The 22,387-nt window shown below is 42.0% G+C and overlaps 1 protein-coding gene across 1 annotated transcript in view; it reads left to right on the top strand.

Annotated features, from left to right (window-relative positions):
* The first annotated feature begins 9,638 nt into the window (after nucleotides 1–9,638).
* Nucleotides 9,639–22,387, top strand: part of rabep1 (rabaptin, RAB GTPase binding effector protein 1) — a 34,730-nt gene continuing 21,981 nt past the window's right edge. The window contains exons 1-6 of the mRNA XM_088321449.1: nucleotides 9,639–9,699; nucleotides 15,259–15,387; nucleotides 16,239–16,442; nucleotides 18,259–18,539; nucleotides 20,204–20,339; nucleotides 21,519–21,697. Coding sequence (XP_088177575.1) covers nucleotides 9,654–9,699; nucleotides 15,259–15,387; nucleotides 16,239–16,442; nucleotides 18,259–18,539; nucleotides 20,204–20,339; nucleotides 21,519–21,697 — 975 coding nt within the window. The 5' untranslated portion in view covers nucleotides 9,639–9,653. The remainder of the gene's footprint in view (nucleotides 9,700–15,258; nucleotides 15,388–16,238; nucleotides 16,443–18,258; nucleotides 18,540–20,203; nucleotides 20,340–21,518; nucleotides 21,698–22,387) is intronic.

Here is a 22,387-nt window from a genome sequence, read left to right as displayed (position 1 = left end):
GCTCACAAACTCCTACTGCTTCGGAGAAAGAAGAAGCGACGTGCCTTGGAAAGAAGAAGGTCGGCCCACTTCCCCTTTTTTCCCCAATCGTTGGACAAAAGCGGCGAGGCGGGCCATCCGGAACGTGCAGTTTCCCTCCAGACCACCAGGGGGGAGCCTGTGGCTTATTCGGGCCCGGTACCGGTTATTAGTGTAAAGAAGAAACCGGTCAACCTCAAAATTGGCCTGAGAAATTTCAATCAAACTGTAGATAAATGAGAATTTCAACACAACTCACATGCCGTGTCAGAACCAGGACAGGAAGCAGAACCCACTTGCGTAACGTAACTCACATTTTGTTATCAAAATTCCCCAGACAAAACATTCCGAATTTGGATCAGCGTGACCTGTCATTGAACTTCAGCCTACCCGGTGAAAATCTTCATTGCACTCGATAAATGTAACCTATATTCAATCGTATAAAATCCCCGATAGCAAAATGTATAAAATCCTTCACCATCCATCCATTATCTGCACTGCTTATCATCAGTAGGGTCGCGGGGGTGCTGGAGCCCATCCCAGCCATCTTCGGGCAGTGAGCAGGGGACACTCTCAATTGGTTTTCCAGCCAGTCGCAGGGCACACAGGGACTGACAATTCGCTCGCTCATTCGCACAAACCCACGCAAGCACGGGGAGAACATGCAAACTCCGCACAGGAAGTCCGGTAGCTGGATTTGAACCCATGACCTCAGAACTGTGCCGCACAAGCGCTAACCACTGCTGCCCACAGTTGTAAAAAGTCAAAATGCCTGGTGTATTTTTCGAGCGTCAGCAACTTGAAAATAGCTCTCCCGATCTAGACCCCATATTGACTGACTCATGTTATGATAAGAGCTCATCTATCGGTTCCTCTCTGAAACAAGTTGACTCCACTTTTGTCTTCATCGCAAACACGCTTTTATATAGGCGTGTCTGGACGAGTTAGCGGGAGCTTTTGCCCTAATGTTCCTGCTTTAGTGGCTCCGCCCCCGTTGCTTGTCCAATCAGAATGCGTGGGGTGGGTAGCAAGGAGAAGGGGAGGGAAGAGGGTTTGTAGGAACAAGAGAGATAACGTCTCAGGCGGCTTCATCGGTGACTTCATAATAATTGGCACCAAAAAAAAAAACCTGATACCGATATCTGTTTTGGTTTTTCTACATCACGGGTGTCAAATCATTCGGCACACGGAGAAGAGCAAGAGAAAAATCAGCTGCAATTCGGAACATGTCCACTTGATGTTGACAAAGCCAGGCTCCACTCGCAAAGCCACTGGAGCCGTATGACTCTCTCTCTTTTTTTTTCTCTCGCTCTCTTAGTCATTCTCTTTCTTTACTCCACTTTATTGTCTTTCTTTTTCAGAATCTCTTCTTTTTCTCTTTTCACTCTCTCCTTTTTTCTATCTCTGTCTCTCATTTTCTCTTTTTATCCCTCTCTTTTTTTTTGCTCCTCTCTTACTCTTTCTCTTTCTGTCTATATCTCTTTTTTTTCTTTTTCTGTATCACTGTCTCTCTTGTTCTCTCTCTCTCTCTCTTTCTCTTTGTCTTTTTCCCATTTCACTTTTACTTTTTTCTCACCTTTACTCTCCCTCTTGTTCTTGCTTTCTTTCTTGTTCTCTCTCCGTTGTTCCCTCCCTCAAATTTGCTCTTTTTCTTTCTCTTGTTATCCCTCTATTTCTTTCTGTATTTCTTTCTCTTGCTGACTCTCTTTCGTTTTCCCTTTTTCTCTTTATCTCTTTTCCTTCTTCCTTCTTTTCCTCTTATCTCTCTCTCTCTCTATCTCCACGTTTCTCCTTTTCTCTCTCATTCCTTCTCTTGCCTCTTTTTTTCTGTCTCTTTCTCTCTCTTTTTCATTCTTTTTCTATATCAATGTCTCTCTCCATCGTTCTCTCTGTCTCTCATTCTTTCTCTGACTCTCCTCTCTCTTTTGTTTCTCTCTCTCTTCGATCGACGAGTCGGGCCCAGCTCCGATGAGTCGGAGACCCCTAATCTCCACGGTTTCTCTTATCTGCGTCCTCTCCAGTTTGCAGTTCCGCTTCGGCTTCCTTCTCATCATGACTCATTGGATAATTCTGGCTTTGTGTGTCATTCACATTCGGACGGAAATAAAGAGCTCGGGTGTGAAATGTTCACATTTTTTAATATATTTGACGGTTTTTCGATTTTGGTCGACAAAACAATAAACGTTACGAATGAATAGAAAACGGGAAAACAAAAAACAAAACATTAATCAAATATTGACGTTTCGGACGGATAGAAAACAGACTATTCTATATTACAAAAAAAAATGCAAGTGGTTTCCAATGACAAAGCGTGGTCAGGGATCGATACAGGAAACAGGGACCAGGCAGGATATGGTAGCCGGGACAGGAGAACGGAGCTTGGATCAATACAGGAAACAGAATCGGGATACGGGTAGCTGGGACAGGAGATTGGAACTCGGATCGGGGATCGATACAGGAAACAGAATCAGGATACGGGTAGCCGGGACAGGAGATTGGAACTCGGATCAGGGATCGATACAGGAAACAGAGTCAGGATACGGGTAGCAGGGACAGGAGAAACGGAGCTTGGATCGATACAGGAAACAGAATCAGGGTACGGGTAGCCGGGACAGGAGAATGGAATTTGGATCGGGGATCGATACAGGAAACAGAGTCGGGATACGGGTAGCAGGGACAGGAGATTGGAACTCGGATCAGGGATCGATACAGGAAACAGAGTCAGGATACGGGTAGCAGGGACAGGAGAAACGGAGCTTGGATCGATACAGGAAACAGAATCAGGGTACGGGTAGCCGGGACAGGAGAATGGAACTCGGATCGGGGATCGATACAGGAAACAGAGTCGGGATACGGGTAGCAGGGACAGGAGAACGGAGCTTGGATCGATACAGGAAACAGAATCAGGATACGGGTAGCCGGGACAGGAGATTGGAACTCGGATCGGGGATCGATACAGGAAACAGAGTCAGGATACGGGTAGCAGGGACAGGAGAAACAGAGCTTGGATCGATACAGGAAACAGAGTCAGGATACGGGTAGCAGAGACAGGAGAAATGGAGCTTGGATCGATACAGGAAACAGAATCAGGATACGGGTAGCTGGGACAGGAGAACGGAGCTTGGATCGATACAGGAAACAGAAGCGGAATATGGGTAGCTGGGACAGGAGAATGGAACTCGGATCGGGGATCGATACAGGAAACAGAGTCAGGATACGGGTAGCAGGGACAGGAGAACGGAGCTTGGATCAATACAGGAAACAGAATCAGGATACGGGTAGCTGGGACAGGAGAAACGGAGCTTGGATCGATACAGGAAACAGAATCAGGATACGGGTAGCAGGGACAGGAGATTGGAACTCGGATCAGGGATCGATACAGGAAACAGAGTCAGGATACGGGTAGCAGGGACAGGAGGACGGAGCTTGGATCGATACAGGAAACAGAATCAGGATACGGGTAGCCGGGACAGGAGAATGGAACTCAGATTGGGGATCGATACAGGAAACAGAGTCAGGATACGGGTAGCAGGGAGAGGAGAAACGGAGCTTGGATCGATACAGGAAACAGAATCAGGGTACAGGTAGCCGGGACAGGAGAACGGAGCTTGGATCGATACAGGAAACAGAATCAGGGTACAAGTAGCCGGGACAGGAGATTGGAACTCGGATCAGGGATCGATACAGGAAACAGAGTCAGGATACGGGTAGCAGGGACAGGAGAACGGAGCTTGGATCGATGCAGAAAACAGAATCAGGATACGGGTAGCCGGGACAGGAGATTGGAACTTGGATCGGGGATCAATATAGGAAACAGAGTCAGGATACGGGTAGCAGGGACAGGAGAACGAAGCTTGGATCGATACAGGAAACAGAATCAGGATACGGGTAGCTGGGACAGGAGATTGGAACTGGATTCAGGGCTAACCACTCTACTGAGACAGCTCTGATCAAGGTAACAAATGATCTCCTAATGTCAATGGATTCTGGCGCTTCATCACTTTTGCTACTACTGGATCTTAGTGCTGCTTTTGACACAGTGCGCCACAATATCCTACTAGAACGGTTGGAAAAATGGATTGGTCTCTCAGGAGCCGTCCTCTCGTGGTTCAAATCTTACCTCTCGGATAGGACGCACTGTGTTAAATATGGTGAAACGACATCTGAGCCCTTTAATGTTACCTGCGGTGTTCCGCAGGGTTCAGTGCTCGGCCCCCTACTTTTCAACATTTACATGCTTCCATTAGGTGATATTATTCGCAAGTACAATATCAGCTTCCACTGCTACGCAGACGACACTCAACTCTATCTTCCGTTGGAGGAATCTTCCACACTAAACTGTGGAAATTTGGAGGCCTGTCTCACTGAGATAAAAGAGTGGATGTCACTCAATTTCTTGCGTCTTAACTCTGAAAAGACCGAAATGTTAGTCATTGGTCCTTCTAAATGCCGGGACTTATTCGCAAAAACTGCTGTGAACATTGACAAATGTCACATCACACAGAGTGACTCAGTTAAAAATTTAGGTGTCATATTTGACCCTGATCTATCCTTTGAGATGCATGTAAAGCAAATTACTAGAACTGCCTTCTTCCATCTTCGCAACATTGCTAAAATCCGTTCAATACTGTCTCAGTCTGATGCGGAAACAATAATTCATGCATTTGTTACCTCCCGTCTCGATTACTGCAATGCACTACTCTCCGGTCTCCCGAAGTCCAGAATCAAGTCTCTTCAGCTAGTACAAAATGCCGCAGCGAGGCTTTTAACTAGGACAAAAAAGTACGATCACATAACACCGATTATGGCTAACCTGCATTGGCTCCCAGTTAGCCAAAGATGTGACTTCAAAGTTCTCTTAGTATTGTACAAAATCATACATGGACTTGCTCCCTCTTATCTTTCAGATCTGATTTGCCCCTATGTCCCGGTCCGAAGCCTACGATCTGAGAGTGCTGGTCTTCTGGTGATCCCGAGAGCAAAGAAGTCTTCTGCTGGTTCGAGAGCGTTCTCCATCCGGGCACCGGTGCTGTGGAATGCTCTTCCCCCTGAGATTCGATCTGCAACCTCAGTGGAAATGTTTAAATCTAAACTTAAAACTCACTTCTACTCCATTGCATACGAATAACCTACTCCTCTTGTCGGTTGAAAATAGTTTGTGTAATATAGTGTAACAATCTGTGAAGCCCTTTGAGACTCTTCGTGATTTAGGGCTATACAAATAAAAATGACTTGACTTGACTTGACTTGACTTGACAGGAGAATGGAACTCAGATTGGGGATCGATACAGGAAACAGAGTCAGGATACCGGTAGCAGGGACAGGAGAAACGGAGCTTGGATCGATACAGGAAACAGAATCAGGGTACGGGTAGCAGGGACAGGAGAACGGAGCTTGGATCGATACAGGAAACAGAATCAGGATACAGGTAGCAAGGACAGGAGAACGCAGCTTGGATCGGGGCCCGATACAGGAAACAGGTCGGGATCAAAACGGGAGCCGGAGTCAAAAGTACTTGCCAATCATGCGCTGAGGTTCGCTGACGGACTGACAAAGTGTGAACGACAATGACGAGGACGAATTGGGGAACGAGTGGCAGCTGGGGCTGAGGAGTGAGCGCAGGTGAGGGCAGTTTGCAAATCATGACACAAATAAGTAAGATAAACTTTTTTTACCATCATATCAAAATAATCCTATCATATTTGGACTTATCGTACAAAACAAAAACAAAGAAAGAGCAATACATTTCATTTTATGTACAGTAAAGTTTTTTTATCCGCCAAAAATATATCTAAAATGTAAATATTTCAAACACAAATTTGTTTTGTTGGTGAAATATTTGAATACGATGAAAATTCCTCATATGAATTTGCTTAAGAATCTGCCCCCTTTTTAAGGTTAAGGCCATTACTATTATTTTTCTTTTTACCTTTTTGTATTTTAGTTACTTATTTAAAGTTCTATTTTCTGAAACATTTTCTGTTCCCTTGAAAATGTTTAACGTTGTTTCAAAGTCGGAACTTACATGATGATCTTTTTGTAACGATGCAGTGTTGAATAAAAAATATTTGAAAAAATGAAAGCTGACTTTTTTTAAGAATGGTTTTGGCGCAATCTGCTGAACAAAAGTGGTACTACAACTCTCAGCATCACAATGGAATCGTTTGCGCTTATTCGCATGGATTTATCGTACTTAGTGGGTCATTAATCCATCGATACAACCAATCGATGATCTGATGAGTTGCTAACGTTTTTAACAATCAATGTTATCGATTAGTTGTTGCGGCCCTAACCGTTTCCTTTTGTTAATTAACAATTGGTGCGTTTTTTTGTGCCGTGCCTAGGTAGAAAGCTACAAACAGAACAAAAAACATGAATGATTGGAAATACTAATTATGATTAACACATAATTAACAAAATATAGACTATAACGGAACAGAACGGAACAGAACGGAACGGAACGGAATGGAGTTTATTGTTATTGAAAGATGTTCTATGCACAATGGGAATAAATAGGAGCATCCTGAAGTGCAAGATCATTTACATATAGATAAAAAACCACAGGGCAGCACGGCGGCTGAGTAGTCAGCGCGTCTGCGGAACTGTTCTGAGATCATGCATGGAGTTTGCACGTTCTCCCATGCTCACGCGGGTTTCCTCCGGGCACTCCGGTTTCCTCCCACATTCCAAAAACATGCATGTCAGGTTAATTGGCCGGTCGAAATTGTCCCGGGTGTACCCTGTCCACTGCCCGAAGATAGCTGGGATGGGCTCCAGCACCCCCGCGACCCTACTGATGATAAGCGGTGCAGATAATGGATGGATGGTGAAGGATTTTATACATTTTGCTATCAGGGATTTTATACGATTGAATACAGGTTACATTTATCGAGTGCAATGAAGATTTTCACTGGGTAGGCTGAAGTTCAATGACAGGTCACGCTGATCCAAATTCGGAATGTTTTGTCTGGGGAATTTTGATAACAGAACTCAGAACGGCAGGCATTGTTTGGAGAAGTTGTTTTGATAAGCGCTCTGTTGTTATGAGTTTTTTCAGACATCGGGATGCTGTTCTCCGAGGTGGTGGGGCCACGTGGGGGTTTTCCTGGCACGCCCATGGGAGGAGCCGGCACAACAGCTTGTGGAAAAAACGCAGGCCGGGAGAAGAACTTCGGAAGATCGAGAGGGAACATCGAGAGAGGAGGCTTGACAGAGACTCGAGCGACACTAATTCGGCTAATTTGATGGAGTTCACTTGGTTAAATTTTTTAAGAAATTAAATTTGCCCCCGCAGCACAGCGGCGCAGTGGTTAGCGCTTGTGCGGCACAGTTCATGTCATGGGAACCTGTTGTGGGTTCAAATCCAGCTCCAGACTTCCTGTGCGGAGTTTGTATGTTCTCCCCGTGCTTGCGTGGGTTTCCTCCGGGCACTCTGGTTTCCTCCCACATTCCAAAAACATGCATTTCAGGTGAATTGGCCGGTCCAAATTGTCCCTAGGTGTGAATGAGCGAATGAGTTGTCTGTCCCTGTGTGCCCTGCGATTGGCTGGCAACCAGTTGAGGGTGTCCCCTGCCCACTGCCCGGAGATGGCTGGGATGGGCTCCAGCCCCCCCGCGACCCTAACGAGGATAAGCGGTACGGCTAATGAGATGAGATGGGGAAATCTGCCCCCGTATGGAAATGCCAGTCTCTTGTCCATCTTTTCACATCAAGAAATGAGCATGCATTATTGGGAGAATGCAGGTTGTGTTTGGTTAATGGAGTCAGATAGCTAATTTGAACAATTTGGTAAACGATACATTTTAATATTTTAATTCCTAACAATGGCTAAAATACCAAAATTATCGCTTGTCAATAGCCACACACAATCCCCGTCTCGTGTAAAGCATGGTAACTAGTTTAGCATGAGCTATTATATCTTGTGAAATTCTGATGAATATTAACAAGGATGCACCAAAAACACGTCCAAGAATGTGGAAAGTGAAGGATTTTATACATTTGACTATAAAGGATTTTATATAATGGACTACAAATTACATTTAATGCAAAAGATATTCAATGACTGTACTGCAGTTCAATGTCAAGGCACCCTGGTGGAAAATGTTGTTTACGGGAACAGCGGGAACAGGACGTAAGGCTGATAAGATATTCAGCAAATCCAGACGCAGGAAGGCCCTGATGACGTAGAAACGCTCGGTGTTGATTTGAGTATTCCAGACATCGCGACGCCGGGGGGGCTTCCTTGGCACGCCCATGGGAGGAGTCGGCATGCCATCATGCGGGGAGAAGATGGTGAATAGGAGAGAGCTAAAGGACTTGAGAAGAGGGCTTCCCAGAGACTCCAACAACACTAATTCGGCCATTTTCGATGGAGTACACTTAGTTAAATTATCAATGAAATTAAATCTGCCCCCGTGTGGAAATGTCGGCTTTCCTGTTCATCTTTTCCGTCAATAAACGAGCGCGCATAAATTGTTGAGTGAATCGTTAATGGAGTCGAATAACTAATTCGAACAATTTGGTAAACGGTACATTTTGATATCAATTCCCAACAAAAGTACAGTGGAACCTCGCTAATTCGCGGTTCCACTTTCGAGGGTTCAGAGCTTCGCGGGTCTAAAAAATATTCAAAAATTAAAAATATCAAAATATATTTAAAAATTAATAATAATGAAAAATATTACATTAAAATTAGAAATTACATTATTTTACAAAATTTGAAAGCAAAATATTCAATTAGTATTAGTAATTGCATATCTCTCTCTCTCTCTCTCTCTCTCTCTCTCTCTCTCTCTCTCTCTCTCTCCACCCATTTTCTATATGGTATGGTACAATTTTATTCATGTACAGGTATTACTTAATCTTAAACCCCCAGAAATAGAAATTATAAATGTTAATTTGTTGCGCAAAACAATGGACTATTTATCTTAGCTAATTGTAGTTCTGCTTGTTTTTGAAAGCTGATAACGATAATTGGTTGTTCGTAAGTAAATTGTTCCGTATAAAAGTGTTCTAGACCCTCATTTGTTATTGTTAACAGAAAACATATTTTAGTTTTTTTTTGTTATAAGATGAATTTCACTCTCTCTCTCTACCCGTATTCTTTATGGTGTACTGTATACAGGGGGGGTATACTGTATACCTGTATAAGTTTTTTAAGCATTTTTGAAGGGGCGCCGCTATTTCGCGGATTTTCAGTTTTCGCGGGTGGTCTCGGTCCCCATTAACCGTGATAACTGAGGCTTCACTGTATATCAATGATGGCCTCCGTATTTGTTTCAACAGTTCAATAAAAACACACAAATGATCAGTGCTCCTCTAAATTTGTATTTTGAAAGGACAACCCGGAACTCTGTAGAATGCCTAGTCGAAAGCACCGTTTGGCACAAAAAGAGTGCTTGGATGACTAGAATAAAAGACCTATGTGGCAATTTGACCACCATTCGTGTCACTTTATTCTAGTTTGCCGTACTTTAGTGGCACACAATATTGCCAAATAGGCTGGCTATGCCTTTACTCTGAAGCCTTTGGCGGAAACGGCCGTGTCCTCCGCTCGGCTGCCTTGACGACGCCTGTCATGTTGTGAGTTCGGCTAGCGGGACACTCCTAGCCCGGATCCCCTTCCTCAGCAACCATGGCCGAGCAGGCCGCGGGAGCCTCTCCGTCGTCCCGGCATGACGGTAACGCTTTCCGTGTCTTCCCTGTTATTTGACGCGTTAGTGAGCGTCGGGCTGCCTGGAGCTAGCGCTTGCTTAGCGGCCTGGGCATCGTTTGACCGCATTCGGTTGTTAGCAGCAGCCCCCATCTTGACAGCCACCTCCCCGGGCTACGTGTCACACATGCGGGGCAAACATCACGCTAGCGTCCACAAATTGCTTATTAGTCATAAAAGATAGCCTTCAATGACACCTTAATATAGGTTGAATTTAGCTAGCAGTTGGGGCTCAAGCTAGCATGCTGGGCTAACTTGCTAAGTGTCTAAAACAGAGCGAAATGAAGCTAGTCAAGTCATGTTTATTTGTAAAGCCCTTAATGACAAAGAGTCTCAAAGGTTATTGCAAACCACAGGCTATTATTACAGATTATTATGACAGCATCCCCTGATCTGAAACCGACACGAGGGCAAGGAAAAACTCAAAAACCTCAACATGAGGAAAACGAAGAAACCTTGAGAGGGGAACCACAAATAATACACAGAAATGTCAACAGAAAATATAGGTTATTCATATGCTAGCTAGCAGGGGTCAGGAACCTATTTAAAAAAGAATTTCTTGAGAGCCACACCATATATATGAAGACCAAAGGGCTAATCCCAATCTCCAGACAAACGCTCGTTATTCTGCACATTTTATGTCCCTGTGTGGCATTTGATGATTTGATCACATCTCTTAAACGATAATAATGCCAGAGCCCGTGTCCCATATTCATATAAATAATATCCATCTATCTAGACATCTATCTTAACATCTAACTAGACATCTATCTATCAATCTCGACATATATCTATCTATCTATCAATCTAGAAATCTATTTATCTATCTATTTAGACATCTATCCATCTAGACATCTCTCTAACTATCTATCTATTTAGACATCTATCCATCTAGACATCTATCTAGACATCTATCTCTATCTAGACATCTACCTAGACGTCTATCTAGACGTCTATCTAGACATCTATCTCTATCGATCTATCCTATCTATATCTATCTATCTATTTAGACATCTATCCATCTAGACATCTAGACAACTATCTATCTATTTAGACATCTATCCATCTAGACATCTATCCATCTAGACATCTCTCTATCTATCTATCCATCTAGACATCTATCCATCTAGACATCTCTCTATCTATCTATCCATCTAGACATCTATCCATCTAGACATCTCTCTATCTATCTATCTATCTATCTATCTATTTAGACATCTATCCATCTAGACATCTATCTAGACATCTATCTCTATCTAGACATCTATCTTACCATCTAACTAGACATCTATCTATCAATCTCGACATATATCTATCTATCTATCAATCTAGAAATCTATTTATCTATCTATTTAGACATCTATCCATCTAGGCATCTCTCTAACTATCTATCTATTTAGACATCTATCCATCTAGACATCTATCTAGACATCTATCTCTATCTAGACATCTATCTAGACGTCTATCTAGACATCTATCTCTATCGATCTATCCTATCTATCCTATCTATATCTATGTATCTATTTAGACATCTATCCATCTAGACATCTATCTATCTATTTAGACATCTATCTGTCTAGACATCTATCCATCTAGACATCTCTCTATCTATCTATCCATCTAGACATCTATCCATCTAGACATCTCTCCATCTATCTATCCATCTAGACATCTATCCATCTAGACATCTATCTCTATCTAGACATCTATCTCCTATCTATCTAGCTAGCTAGCTAGACATCTATCTAGACATCTATCTCTATCTATCTATCTATCTAAACATCTATCTTGGTCATATCCCTCAAGAGGGGTGACCGACAGCGAGACAAAACACTTTTGTTCAACTGCAGGGCCCGACAGCTTTCACTGGTTTACCCCTGCCGCATACGGGCCGCAATTGACGTGGATGTATGGTGTTAAGAGTGCACTGCAGGAAAGAGGTCTAAATATAGTGGAAGCTCGAGCTCTTGTTGGTAATAGGAATGAGTGGAGAGGTGTTGTAAAAGGATAGTGTGATGTTTGGACGCGTTCAAAGGGATGGGCAGGGCACTTGTATGATGCGGTAGGGGTAAACCAGTGAAAGCTGTCGGGCCCTGCTGTTGAACAAAAGAGTGTGTTGTCACCCTGACCCGAGTGACATGGCCGCTTTCTCATGTCCCGTTTCATCTGGAGGGATGAAAGCATGACCAACTTTGGTACCGAGGTGCCTAACTTTTTTGGGTGTTTGGGCATTTGGGTTGGCCATGGTCCAAAATATTTTGTGTGTGTTTTTGCATTTTTTTCCCCTTTTTTATTTTCTTTGTTATTGCATGTGTTTGTCTTGCTGTCGGTTACCCCTCTTGAGGGATATGACCAAGGTAGATGGATAGATAGATAGATAGATAGAAAGCAGACAGCACCGGGCAAAGGAATGGGCGCTCCCTGTGTATAGCTCCGCCTAGTCTTACCAATCACTCAATGAAAATGCTCTAGGTGCTTTGCTAGAGCTTCTGGGTGAAAGATTCGTCTTGCGTTAAGGTTTATTCTGTGCCTTTTCATGATAAAGTGTCTCAACAATAAATATAGATTGTTTTATGAGCTTCTTTATTAAGAATTTTTTGGCGATATACAGCCAAAATGGGGTCTGTTTCGGTGACTCCTTGACCGTAACCTGTAGTTTAAATTATGTCCTATGTACAAACTGGACCCAGGCACATCAGCAATAGTTAAACTTCTCATGTGCTGTAGGTGGCCCCTCACTTAACAACCTATCCATAATTTCTTGAGTTCTGATTTGTCTCCAGGCTTAATGTCATTTTGTTAGGAGCCATATTTGGCTTGTGAGCCATAGGTTCTCTACCCCTGACATAGAGGCTCATTACTATTAAAGCTGATGAAATGAAATGATCTGCATTTATATAGCGCTTTTCAAGTCAATGACTTCCCAAAGCGCTTTACAGTGTGCTTCACATTTCCCAATAGCGGCCTTGTATTGCAGCCATGTAAGACGCTAACCTGCTTATTGGGGGTATTAGGGGTTCAGTGTCTTACCCAAGGACACTTCGACATGTAACACGGACAATAGAACAAAAGAGTGTTTTGTCTTGCTGTCAGTCACCCCTCTTGAGGGATATGACCTAGATAGATGTCTAGATGTATAGATAGCTGGATAGATAGACAGATGTCTGGATGGATTCGAACTGGGATCCCTTGATCCCAAGACGAGCGCTCTACCTCCTGAGCTACTGCCGCCCTCATGCTGTTTCTGCAGCCAATTTCTTAGAATAATGCAAATGATTGCGTCTTGTAAATAGTTTCATTTTCAACAAGTCCGCGTTTCGCATCATCACATTCATAACGCGACGCACACATTTTGCAAATTAAAATTACAGTTATTTCAAAGTATTCTGCTCATCGAGAATCAACGTTGTGCACGTAACTGGAAAAAAACAAATAATTAGTTACAGATTTTATCTTGAAAATGATTGCATTTTTAAAAAATAGTCACATAATCAAGTCGTGTTTATTTACTTAACCCTGAATCCCAAGAAGCTTCATTGAGCATTACAGACACTTAAATGAAGAATGCTTTCAAACCTGCGGATTTCTTCTTAGCTCTTGGGGTCAATTAGCATTCTCCAAGCGAAAGCTCTGAGCAGGAAGATAGGTGGAATTAAGGAATTGGGAGAAATCATGTACACCAACCTGTAGAAGCGGTGAAGCCTGCATATTTCTTGACTTGTGTAGTCTCGAGCGCTTGCTAACTAACAATTGAGATACTCAATATCCATTTTCTATTTTGTCTTCAAAGCCTCAAATGTTTGTCTCTGGATTTCTGCATAATGTTCGAAATCATTTTACAAATAAGAAGACTAAAATTCAGCAGTCTTACTGTCAACTCCGTGTTGACGTTTGCCACATTGCTTTCGTTGTTATTTTTGCATAAGCCACGCCCCCTCCCCACGTGATACCTCCAATTTGCTACTGGTGACACACAGCCAAATGCTTGTGCACATGTAAACTGACCCAATTATTTTATAGTTGTAAATACAGCTTGGATGCGATTAAATACGGTCGGAAAATTATCAGTAGGGGAAAATCACATGCCCCAGTACACTGCGCAACAGTAACTGTACTCAGTATTTCATTTTAAATTCTATATCTTGTAGGTGGATATAAACCTCTAATCTAAAGATAATTAAATTCGCACAAGTCATAAGTTAAAAATGTCGGTGACCGAAGAGGAGGCTAAATCCACCGATGAGAGAAACCTCCGGCAAAAGAAGAAGAATCAGTTGGCGCACAGAAAGCAGTCTCTGGTTTTCCTTGAAAGAAGCAAACAGATGCATAAAGAACGGGTAAAACGGCATTAAAGTCATTCTTGAAATCTTGGGAATCTTGGAACAGGTTAGCACAATTCTGTTCAATGAAGAATCTTGATAAAATAAATAAGTTTGAAAGTAAAAATGGATGGTGCTGCAATAGACGCTGTATCAGAAATTCAGTTTTTAGGGGACATAATAGACAATAAATGAAGCTGGAAAACACACATCAGACATATACAAACTAAAGTATCTAAAAGCATTTCAATAATTCATAAAGCCAAATTCCTTTTAAACTATAATGCATTGTATTTATGATATTGTTCTCTAGTTCTGCCATACTTAACATATTGTGCAGAAGTCTGGGGCAATAATTACAAAAGTTCACCACAACCCCTTTTTCTCCTCCAAAAACGTGCAATTAGAACTATACATAGGGTAGGATACCGGGATCAGACTAATATTTCATTCCTGCAGTCCAAATTATTAAAATGAGATGATTAAGTAAAATATTTCACTGCACAACTGCTATTTAAGGTCCACAAAAACATAGTGCCAGAAAACATCCATAAATTATTCATTCCGAAAGAGGAAAATTATAATTTAAGGGGCTGTGGTGAATTCATAATCCCAAAGGTGAGAACCACCAGGAAAAGTATGTGTGTGTCCGTGTGTGGAGTCAAGCTTTGGAACGGTTTGCAAGACGAGATCAAACGGTGTCAAACTATTCACTTGTTCAGGTTTAGATACAAAGGAACATTCCTGGCGGAATACAGAGATGAGGAGGGTTGGGTATGAGTGGTGCGGGAGATTGGGAATAGTGCGTCTAGTTAACTTTGTGTTATTGTTGCTATTCTTATATCATAACTGTTATTATTAATATCATTACAATTGTTGTTATTATCATTGGTGTATTTAATAGGGAAGATGAAGGGTTAGGGAAAAAAAAGCATCTGCTTCTTACTACCCCCTTTCGAACATATTATGGAACATTATTTTGTTGTTGAGTTATTGTTTTTGTTCTGTTTTTATTTTGATGTTCGAATAAAGTTTTCATTTATTCATTCAAGGTTATTCAAACTGGATGTGACTGTACCTCAAAATGAAGCACCACTCCAACCCAATTCCACGAACTCTGCAGATGCGAAAAGTGAAACGTGTTCTAACAAGGGATTAGCGCGTTATGATACTTGATCCCCACTGTAAAGGCCATCTTGTGCTTTCAGACGAGCTCCCCCAGCTAATGGACTCTATTGACCGGGAGCGGGAAGAATTCGGCAAAGTCAAACGGCAGCTGGAAGCCGAGTTCAACCAGAAAAGAGCCAAGTTGAAAGATCTCTATTTGGGCCAAGAGGGTAAGACACTACCAGTGTTCATTTTACCTCTGAAAAGTGATGGGTCCCGGGGACTCGCATGCTCAAAAATCTATGAAAGAAAAGAGGTTAGTAACAGGTATCAGGCAGGAAACAGGGCAAAATAGGTCGATGGCCGGGACGGAGGCGCAAGGCAGAAACGGGTCCAGAAACAGGTCGGTAACAGGTATCAGGCAGGAGAAAACAGGGCAGGAGAATGTCAAATAGTGCAGAGCTTGCCTAGCTGAAAGCATAGGTTCGCAGACGTTCTGACAGCTTCTTCTTGGAAGCCGGGGGTTTAAAAAGGGTCAGGGAACCAATCAGCGCCCAGGGCTGTTGGCGCCAACGGGGCAGTCGCAGGTATCCCGAATCAGCAATCATGACATTTGGCCCTTATCAACATAAATGAATAAAACTCCAAATTCGGTAGAGGCATTGAATCACAAAAACAAGCGCAAACAATGGAAAATAACAGCATTGTTTTGTGCAAAACACAACATCATGTTTTTAATTTTACATACACAGATTGTGCTTTTTTTGCTTTTGTAGATTGACATCTTTCTTTTTTAGTGCTGCTTTTTTTTGTTAAAAATGTCATTTCTTCTTAATTCTTACACATTTTATTTTATTTGTTAAATGTGAATGATGGGCTTGATACATTCTTTTTATGCACAGGCTTTTAACGTTACCCAGTCACAGTTCTTGCGGCTGCTGCAATTTAATGCTGACTCTAAGATAATGACATCCAATTGACAAATAGATCCATTCGTTGCTACGTTATCTTTTTGTGCAACTTTAACCAGAAGCTTTTTTCCTTAAATTAAAATCATTTACTGACTTTTTCTATTATTCAGAGGATCTTAAAAGGCAGACGGCAGCTCTGGAGTCATGCCGGAATGAGCTGAGCTCAATGCAGTCCCAACTGGACCAGGCCCGCTCCGAGATCGAGACCATCAAAGCGGTAGCCACCGTGTCGGAGAACACCAAGCAGGAGGCCATCGACCAAATCCGAAGCCAGTGGCAGGAGGAAGTGGCTTCGCTGCAGGCCATCATGAAAGGTATGTTGATCTGTTTATTCCCGATCTAGAATTTAGTTCCCCGTGACACTTAATTCATATATGAGGGGATTCCGTTTACAGATCGAATTCCACACTTACATCATGCTACTCTCAACAAAATGCATCATGTTGCCAGGAAAAGATGCAATCCTGAAATACCATGTACCGTACTTTCCGGACTATAAGTCACACCTAAAATCCTCAATTTGGCTAGAAATTAGAAAGTGTGCCTTATAACCTGGTTGCCTCATGTCAAGTCAGGTCAAGTCATTTTTATCTGTATAGCACTTAATCACAAGGAGTATCAAAGGGCTGCACAGGTTATTGCACAGACTATTATCACAGACAATTATTACACCATCCCCTGATCTGAAACCAACATGAGGGCAAGGAAAAACTCAAAAACCTCAACATGAGGAAAATGAAGAAACCTTGAGAAGGGACCGCACATGTGGTAATCCCCCTTTCAGGATATCAAATCTAATGCACCAGGGTGCCCCCTAAGGACAACTTAGGTGCCTGCGGACCTTTTCTGAAAATAGCTTAACAGTGCTAGGTCATTGTGATTTTCTAGTGCAATAATTTCTTAGTGGTCAGCAGTCTATTTAACCCTACCTCCAATAATTAACCTGATAATAACATAGTAACAACATATTAATGACACGATAAATTGTTTTATAGAAATGATAGATAGATAGATACTTTATCCATCCCCGTAGGGAAATTCACACTTCCAGCAGTCTACCCCGTTGTTTATTAACAGATTAACATGATGCCCTAGGGGTGCTTGTAGCGGAGTGGATGACGTCACGCTAGTCCAAAAGTTCGACATCCCTGCGGCAGATGGAAATCTTTTCTTTGTGAAAATCCAGGGATACACCACCTCGCGTTAGCAAGTCCGCCTCCTCTCCGATTCCCCCCGGCTTTCGTGTCTCTGTTTAGCGGCGTTGAAGCCGTATAGCTCCGGGTAGCTCCGGGTGGCTACACGTTAGCGTCCGGAATGCTAAACGTAAGCCACGTTTCCGCAAAACACAGCAACTGCGCTCCCTGTGCGCTTCGATGTTTTCCACCAGCACTCGATGATCTTATTTGGTCGTGAGTTCGCATTTACCATGATTACGGATGGTACCGAAGACTTATAACGCCGCTAGCCGCTTCGCTAGATCCGGCTCTTCTTCCACGACAGGCCCCTTCATCACGCCGGCACGAGAATTCTTCAGGGCAAAGAGTTGATTCCTTGATTAGACGCATTTTTGTGCGCTAAAACCCATGTCCATAGGATAGAAGTAATCCATAGTGTAGTTGTCAAAACGGGAAGAAAAAACACCGAAGATAAGAGCAGACAATAAAAAAATAGGGCAGCTGCTGGAAAAGGCGCAAATTAGTAACAAAAAGTATCTCTCAGCTTGCAAAAGGTTGGAGACCTCTGCTCTAATGGCATTTGATAGGTAATCCATACCAGTGGTGGTTTAGTGGTAAAGTGTTGGTGAGCCCGGTCACTACTCCGGTTTAATTCTCATTGTAAACAATCTTTTGCAGCTTTGGTCCGAGGCACACGGAAGCTCTTACTGTAGTCTCACTAACTTTAATTGTATTCTCAACTTCATGCGCCTTTTGTATGAAATACATGGAAAAAAGAAAATTGCCTTATAAACTGGTGTCCCTTGTATTGCAGAAAATACGGTACTTCCTTGTTGGTTTACTATCATAACTTATTTTGTGCAGCACTACAACACTACATCCAACCTTAAAATGAATAGTAATCATTTTGGAGATACACAAATGTATTCAGTAGATTATAATTGTTCTTCAACAGATACGGTTTCCGAGTACGAGGTCCAGTTTCACCAGCGTCTGGAGCAGGAGAGAGCTCAGTGGAGCCAGTACCGTGAGGCCATGGAAAGAGAGGCAGAAGACCTCAGGCGACGGCTAACGGAAGGTCAGGAAGAGCAAAACCTGGAGGACGATATGAAGAAGGCTCAGGAGGATGCGGAAAAGCTCCGCTCGGTGGTGATGCCCATGGAACAGGAGATCGGGACGCTCAAAGCCAAGTTGACTGCAGCCGAGGACAGGATCAAGGAACTGGAGGCTTCAAAGGTGAATTATCTCTGGTCTACACAATAAGCCCGAACCCGACGGATGAACTTGATTTGATAAGCGAGCCTGAAATAAAGTTTTCGTTTGCCATCAAAGTAAACACAAAACTTTACTCCGGCTGTGCGTACTTCAGCGCTAAACTGTGTATTTTGGATGAACTACACTGCTTGGGGTTTTTTTGGGGCCGGGTCCTTCAAATCGAGTGCACTAAAACGAACGGTTTGGCGCCATAGTGTGTATTTCGGGGACACGCAGCCAACAAAAGTGAAACTAAACAAAACGGCATGGAAAATAAAATAATTCTGCAGATTACAAGCTGTAAATAATTAAATATTTGGCCAAAAACCAGAAAGAAAGTTTGTAAAGCTCTTAAGCTATTGGCAAGAAGCAGAAATAACATCTGACTTGCATACCTGTCGCGTTCCAGGGCTCCATGCCCTTACAAACTGTCGTATTTTCCCTTACAAAATACCAAATAATCTTACACCATATTTTTTTTCAAACGTGTTTATTTATTTAGTTTAACATAATAATAATAATAATAATTTCCTTTGTATTGTCATTCTTTGTAACAATGTACACAGAACGAAATGTCGATACACCTGACCCGTTGTAGCATGTGATATTGTACATGTATTTCCTTATATCATATATATTGTTAATTAACATTTTGTTGTGAGATACGGAGTTGATCGACATGAATGAGCTTTATTATCAAAAAGTTCAAAAATTAAGTCGCTTGGACATTCACTGTAGAAGGAAAAAATACATGCAAATTAAGTAGAATTTTCTTATTCAAATTATTCATTTTCTGCATGAAATTATTGTTGGTAATATACTGATTAAAGGGATAACTAAAAACCTGTTTTTTTTTCATTTTCTCCTTTTATGCTTCCCTTTTTTCTTAACTTCTTTATACAACATAATAATTCTAATATAATGCATCAAAGCAAGTGAGCCGTTTGAGAGGCGGCTCTCTTGAGTGAGTTGAGCCGAAAAAGCCGTTTCTCTAGGAAGAGACGGCCGTCCTTTCACTACATAACTACCACGGAATGATGCATGATGGGAAATCCCCAGGCGGCAGACGCATGCAAAAAGTAGTTTCAAACAGCTCGCTTCGTTTGCAATGAAAAAAACGATACCGAGATAGAGGGTACCGCGGCGAACTCATTTGACTTGATCGATTTGCCGTTTGGTGATAGTCAGTGTATACCGGATGGTACCCATAATTGACAAATTTGCATTTTTCCGTACAGATTTTCTCGTACGTCGTACACGTCTTAAAATGCATCAGAAACGTACTTTGTACGGCAAAACCGTACAGGTTGACAGGTATGGACTTGAGGGAGGTGGAAGGAGGAAGCTGCTCGTCTTTTACCCCAACACAAAGGAGAAAAATGTCATTTGGATTTAGTGACTTTGAATGAAACTGATAATATGGTAAACATATTCTTATCTAAATAATCACTAATCAGTAAAAGTAAGTGCATGCTGTGTAGATAGATCCTCCACGGAGGGAAAAGAAGCCCGACCGGCCCTAGTTAATGATTTACATTTTAAGCCAAATTGGGGCCGGGTTCCTCTAGTCCGCATTGTTACAAGAAAACAAGAATTGTGATCAAATAAGATCATTTGAGAAAGATCCACCTTTTTTGTCTGGTCAGGTTAAAGAGCTTAATCACGTCCTGGAGGCGGAAAAGTCGTCGCGCACCGACTTGGAGATGTACGTGGCAGTGCTCAACACGCAGAAATCTGTCCTGCAGGAAGACGCCGAGAAACTCCGGCGGGAACTTCACGAAGGTATCGGCCCGTTCGATTTCATGTTGGATATTCTTCAGTACGAATGAGATCTTTTTTGAAAATGTTCATGTCTCATCAAGCAGCAAGACCATTTGATGTAGGGGATTTGTTCCCTTCCAAGTAACAATCCTACCTGTAGAATAGTCATGACTTTACAAATGAAATGATCAACATATCACCCAAAAAATCATGGGAATTTTGTCTCCAAAAAGTTGTAACATCAATAGGTCACTTACCCCTGCGGAGCTAGAATTATAAAGGATTCTTCTCACCCCTATTTGACCTGCTGCCCTCTGGCTCTGTGGTGTCTTACAGGGATTACAAAAGACATTTTTCATTTCTTTTCATCGTATTTTTTTCTGTAAACATTTTCATTGCATGTTTGTCCAGGAGTCCCACGTTTCATTTTGTTGTAAACAATGTTCACAACGTTGTTTTCAAAAACAATTAAGACTATTCTATTCTGAATAACAACATTATGGTTAAAATGTTCATTAACTTTCCTCATATTCCAAGAAAGGAGTTGTCAAATTAATACATAGTTGTAATAATAATGTAAAAATAATAAAGACAAATTCCTTTTAAACTATAATGCATTGTATTTATTATATTGTTCTCTAGTTCTGCCATATTTAACATATTGTGCAGAGGTCTGGGGCAATCATCCCAAAGGTTCACTACAGCCTCTTTTTATCTTCCAAAAACGTGCAATTGCAACCATACACAGGGTAGGATATCGAGATCATACTAATAATTTATTCCTGCAGTCCGAATTATTAAAATTAGAGGATTTAGTAAAACTTTTCACTGCACAACTGCTATTTATGGTCAACAAAAACATAGTGCCAGAAAACATCCATGAATTATTGATTCGGAAAGAGGGAAATTTTAATTTAAGGGGCTATAGTGAAATCATAATCCCAAAGGTGAGAACTACCAGGAAAAGAATGTGTGTGTCTGTGTGCGGAGTCAAACTTTGAAACAATTTTGATGGTCGAATAAAGTTTTCATTCATTTTCATTCAATAATAGAACAAATGAAAAAAACATTCATTTTACAATTACAATTCCAGTTTTGTTTGGTGCAAGTTAGCCCATTTAGCAGTCGGCCAGCCCGCCGTTTTTTTTCCTCACTTTTCTCGATTTCGTCCATGTTTGTCTTTGCAACGGTTGGATTCAGTGTGCCGCAAGCTGGAGCTGGAACGGCAGCAGCACAACCAGCTCAAGCACACTTGGCAGCGAGCCAACGACCAATTCCTCGAGTCCCAGCGTCTCCTCATGAGGGACATGCAGCGGATCGAGAGCGTGCTGTCTTCTGAGCAGCTGCGGCAGGTGGAGGAGATCAAGAAGAAAGACCAGGTACAATATTTACAAAAGTCCACTCAAAGAAAATCAAATCGAGTCACTTCGGGTGTCCGTAATATACAGCAGGGGTCGGGAAAGAGCCATTAAAGCAAAAAAAAACTTAAGAGAGCCAACCCATATATTTTAAGACAAGATTCAACAAACACGCTCTCTAGACAAAAGCTTCAGCACGTTTTAGTTATCAGTGTTTCTTTTGATGATTTGATCAAATCTATGAAAAATAATGTCTCATATCAATATTTATACCCCTTAAATGTTTCTCCCTCCCTCAGTTACCTAAGAGTGTTGAGGTTCATTTCGGCCCTCATTTCTGTCGTAAATAACGGTTTTCAAACAGGTGCGAGCAAAGTTCTTTTCTAAAAATGTCACAAAATACTGCAAACAGAAAATTCTCAGCCATACAGTATTTCCCCAATCAAATAGCTCTGAGTGGTTTGCTCGTGTTTTGGGTGTTTTTGAGTGTTTTTGTAGGGTTTTATCATTTAGGGTTTCATCAGTGAACATACAGTTTAATGCGCTTCCATTTAAAGGCTTTCTAAGCGACCGACTGCCAAAACTGGGAATGTCGGTGTGACACCCTGATTGTAAACTATAGTTAAGAATGTGCCCTAAATATAATGGACTGAACCGCGCATCACTTTAGTGGTCACAAGTACCATCACCCAGGCTAATCACATGACTTTG

This window comes from Urocampus carinirostris, chromosome 17 (genome assembly GCF_059441175.1).
Source record: "Urocampus carinirostris isolate Australia breed hairy pipefish chromosome 17, RoL_Ucar_1.0, whole genome shotgun sequence".
NCBI classification, from domain to species: domain Eukaryota; kingdom Metazoa; phylum Chordata; class Actinopteri; order Syngnathiformes; family Syngnathidae; genus Urocampus; species Urocampus carinirostris.
This window is presented reverse-complemented; position numbering and strand designations above follow the sequence as displayed.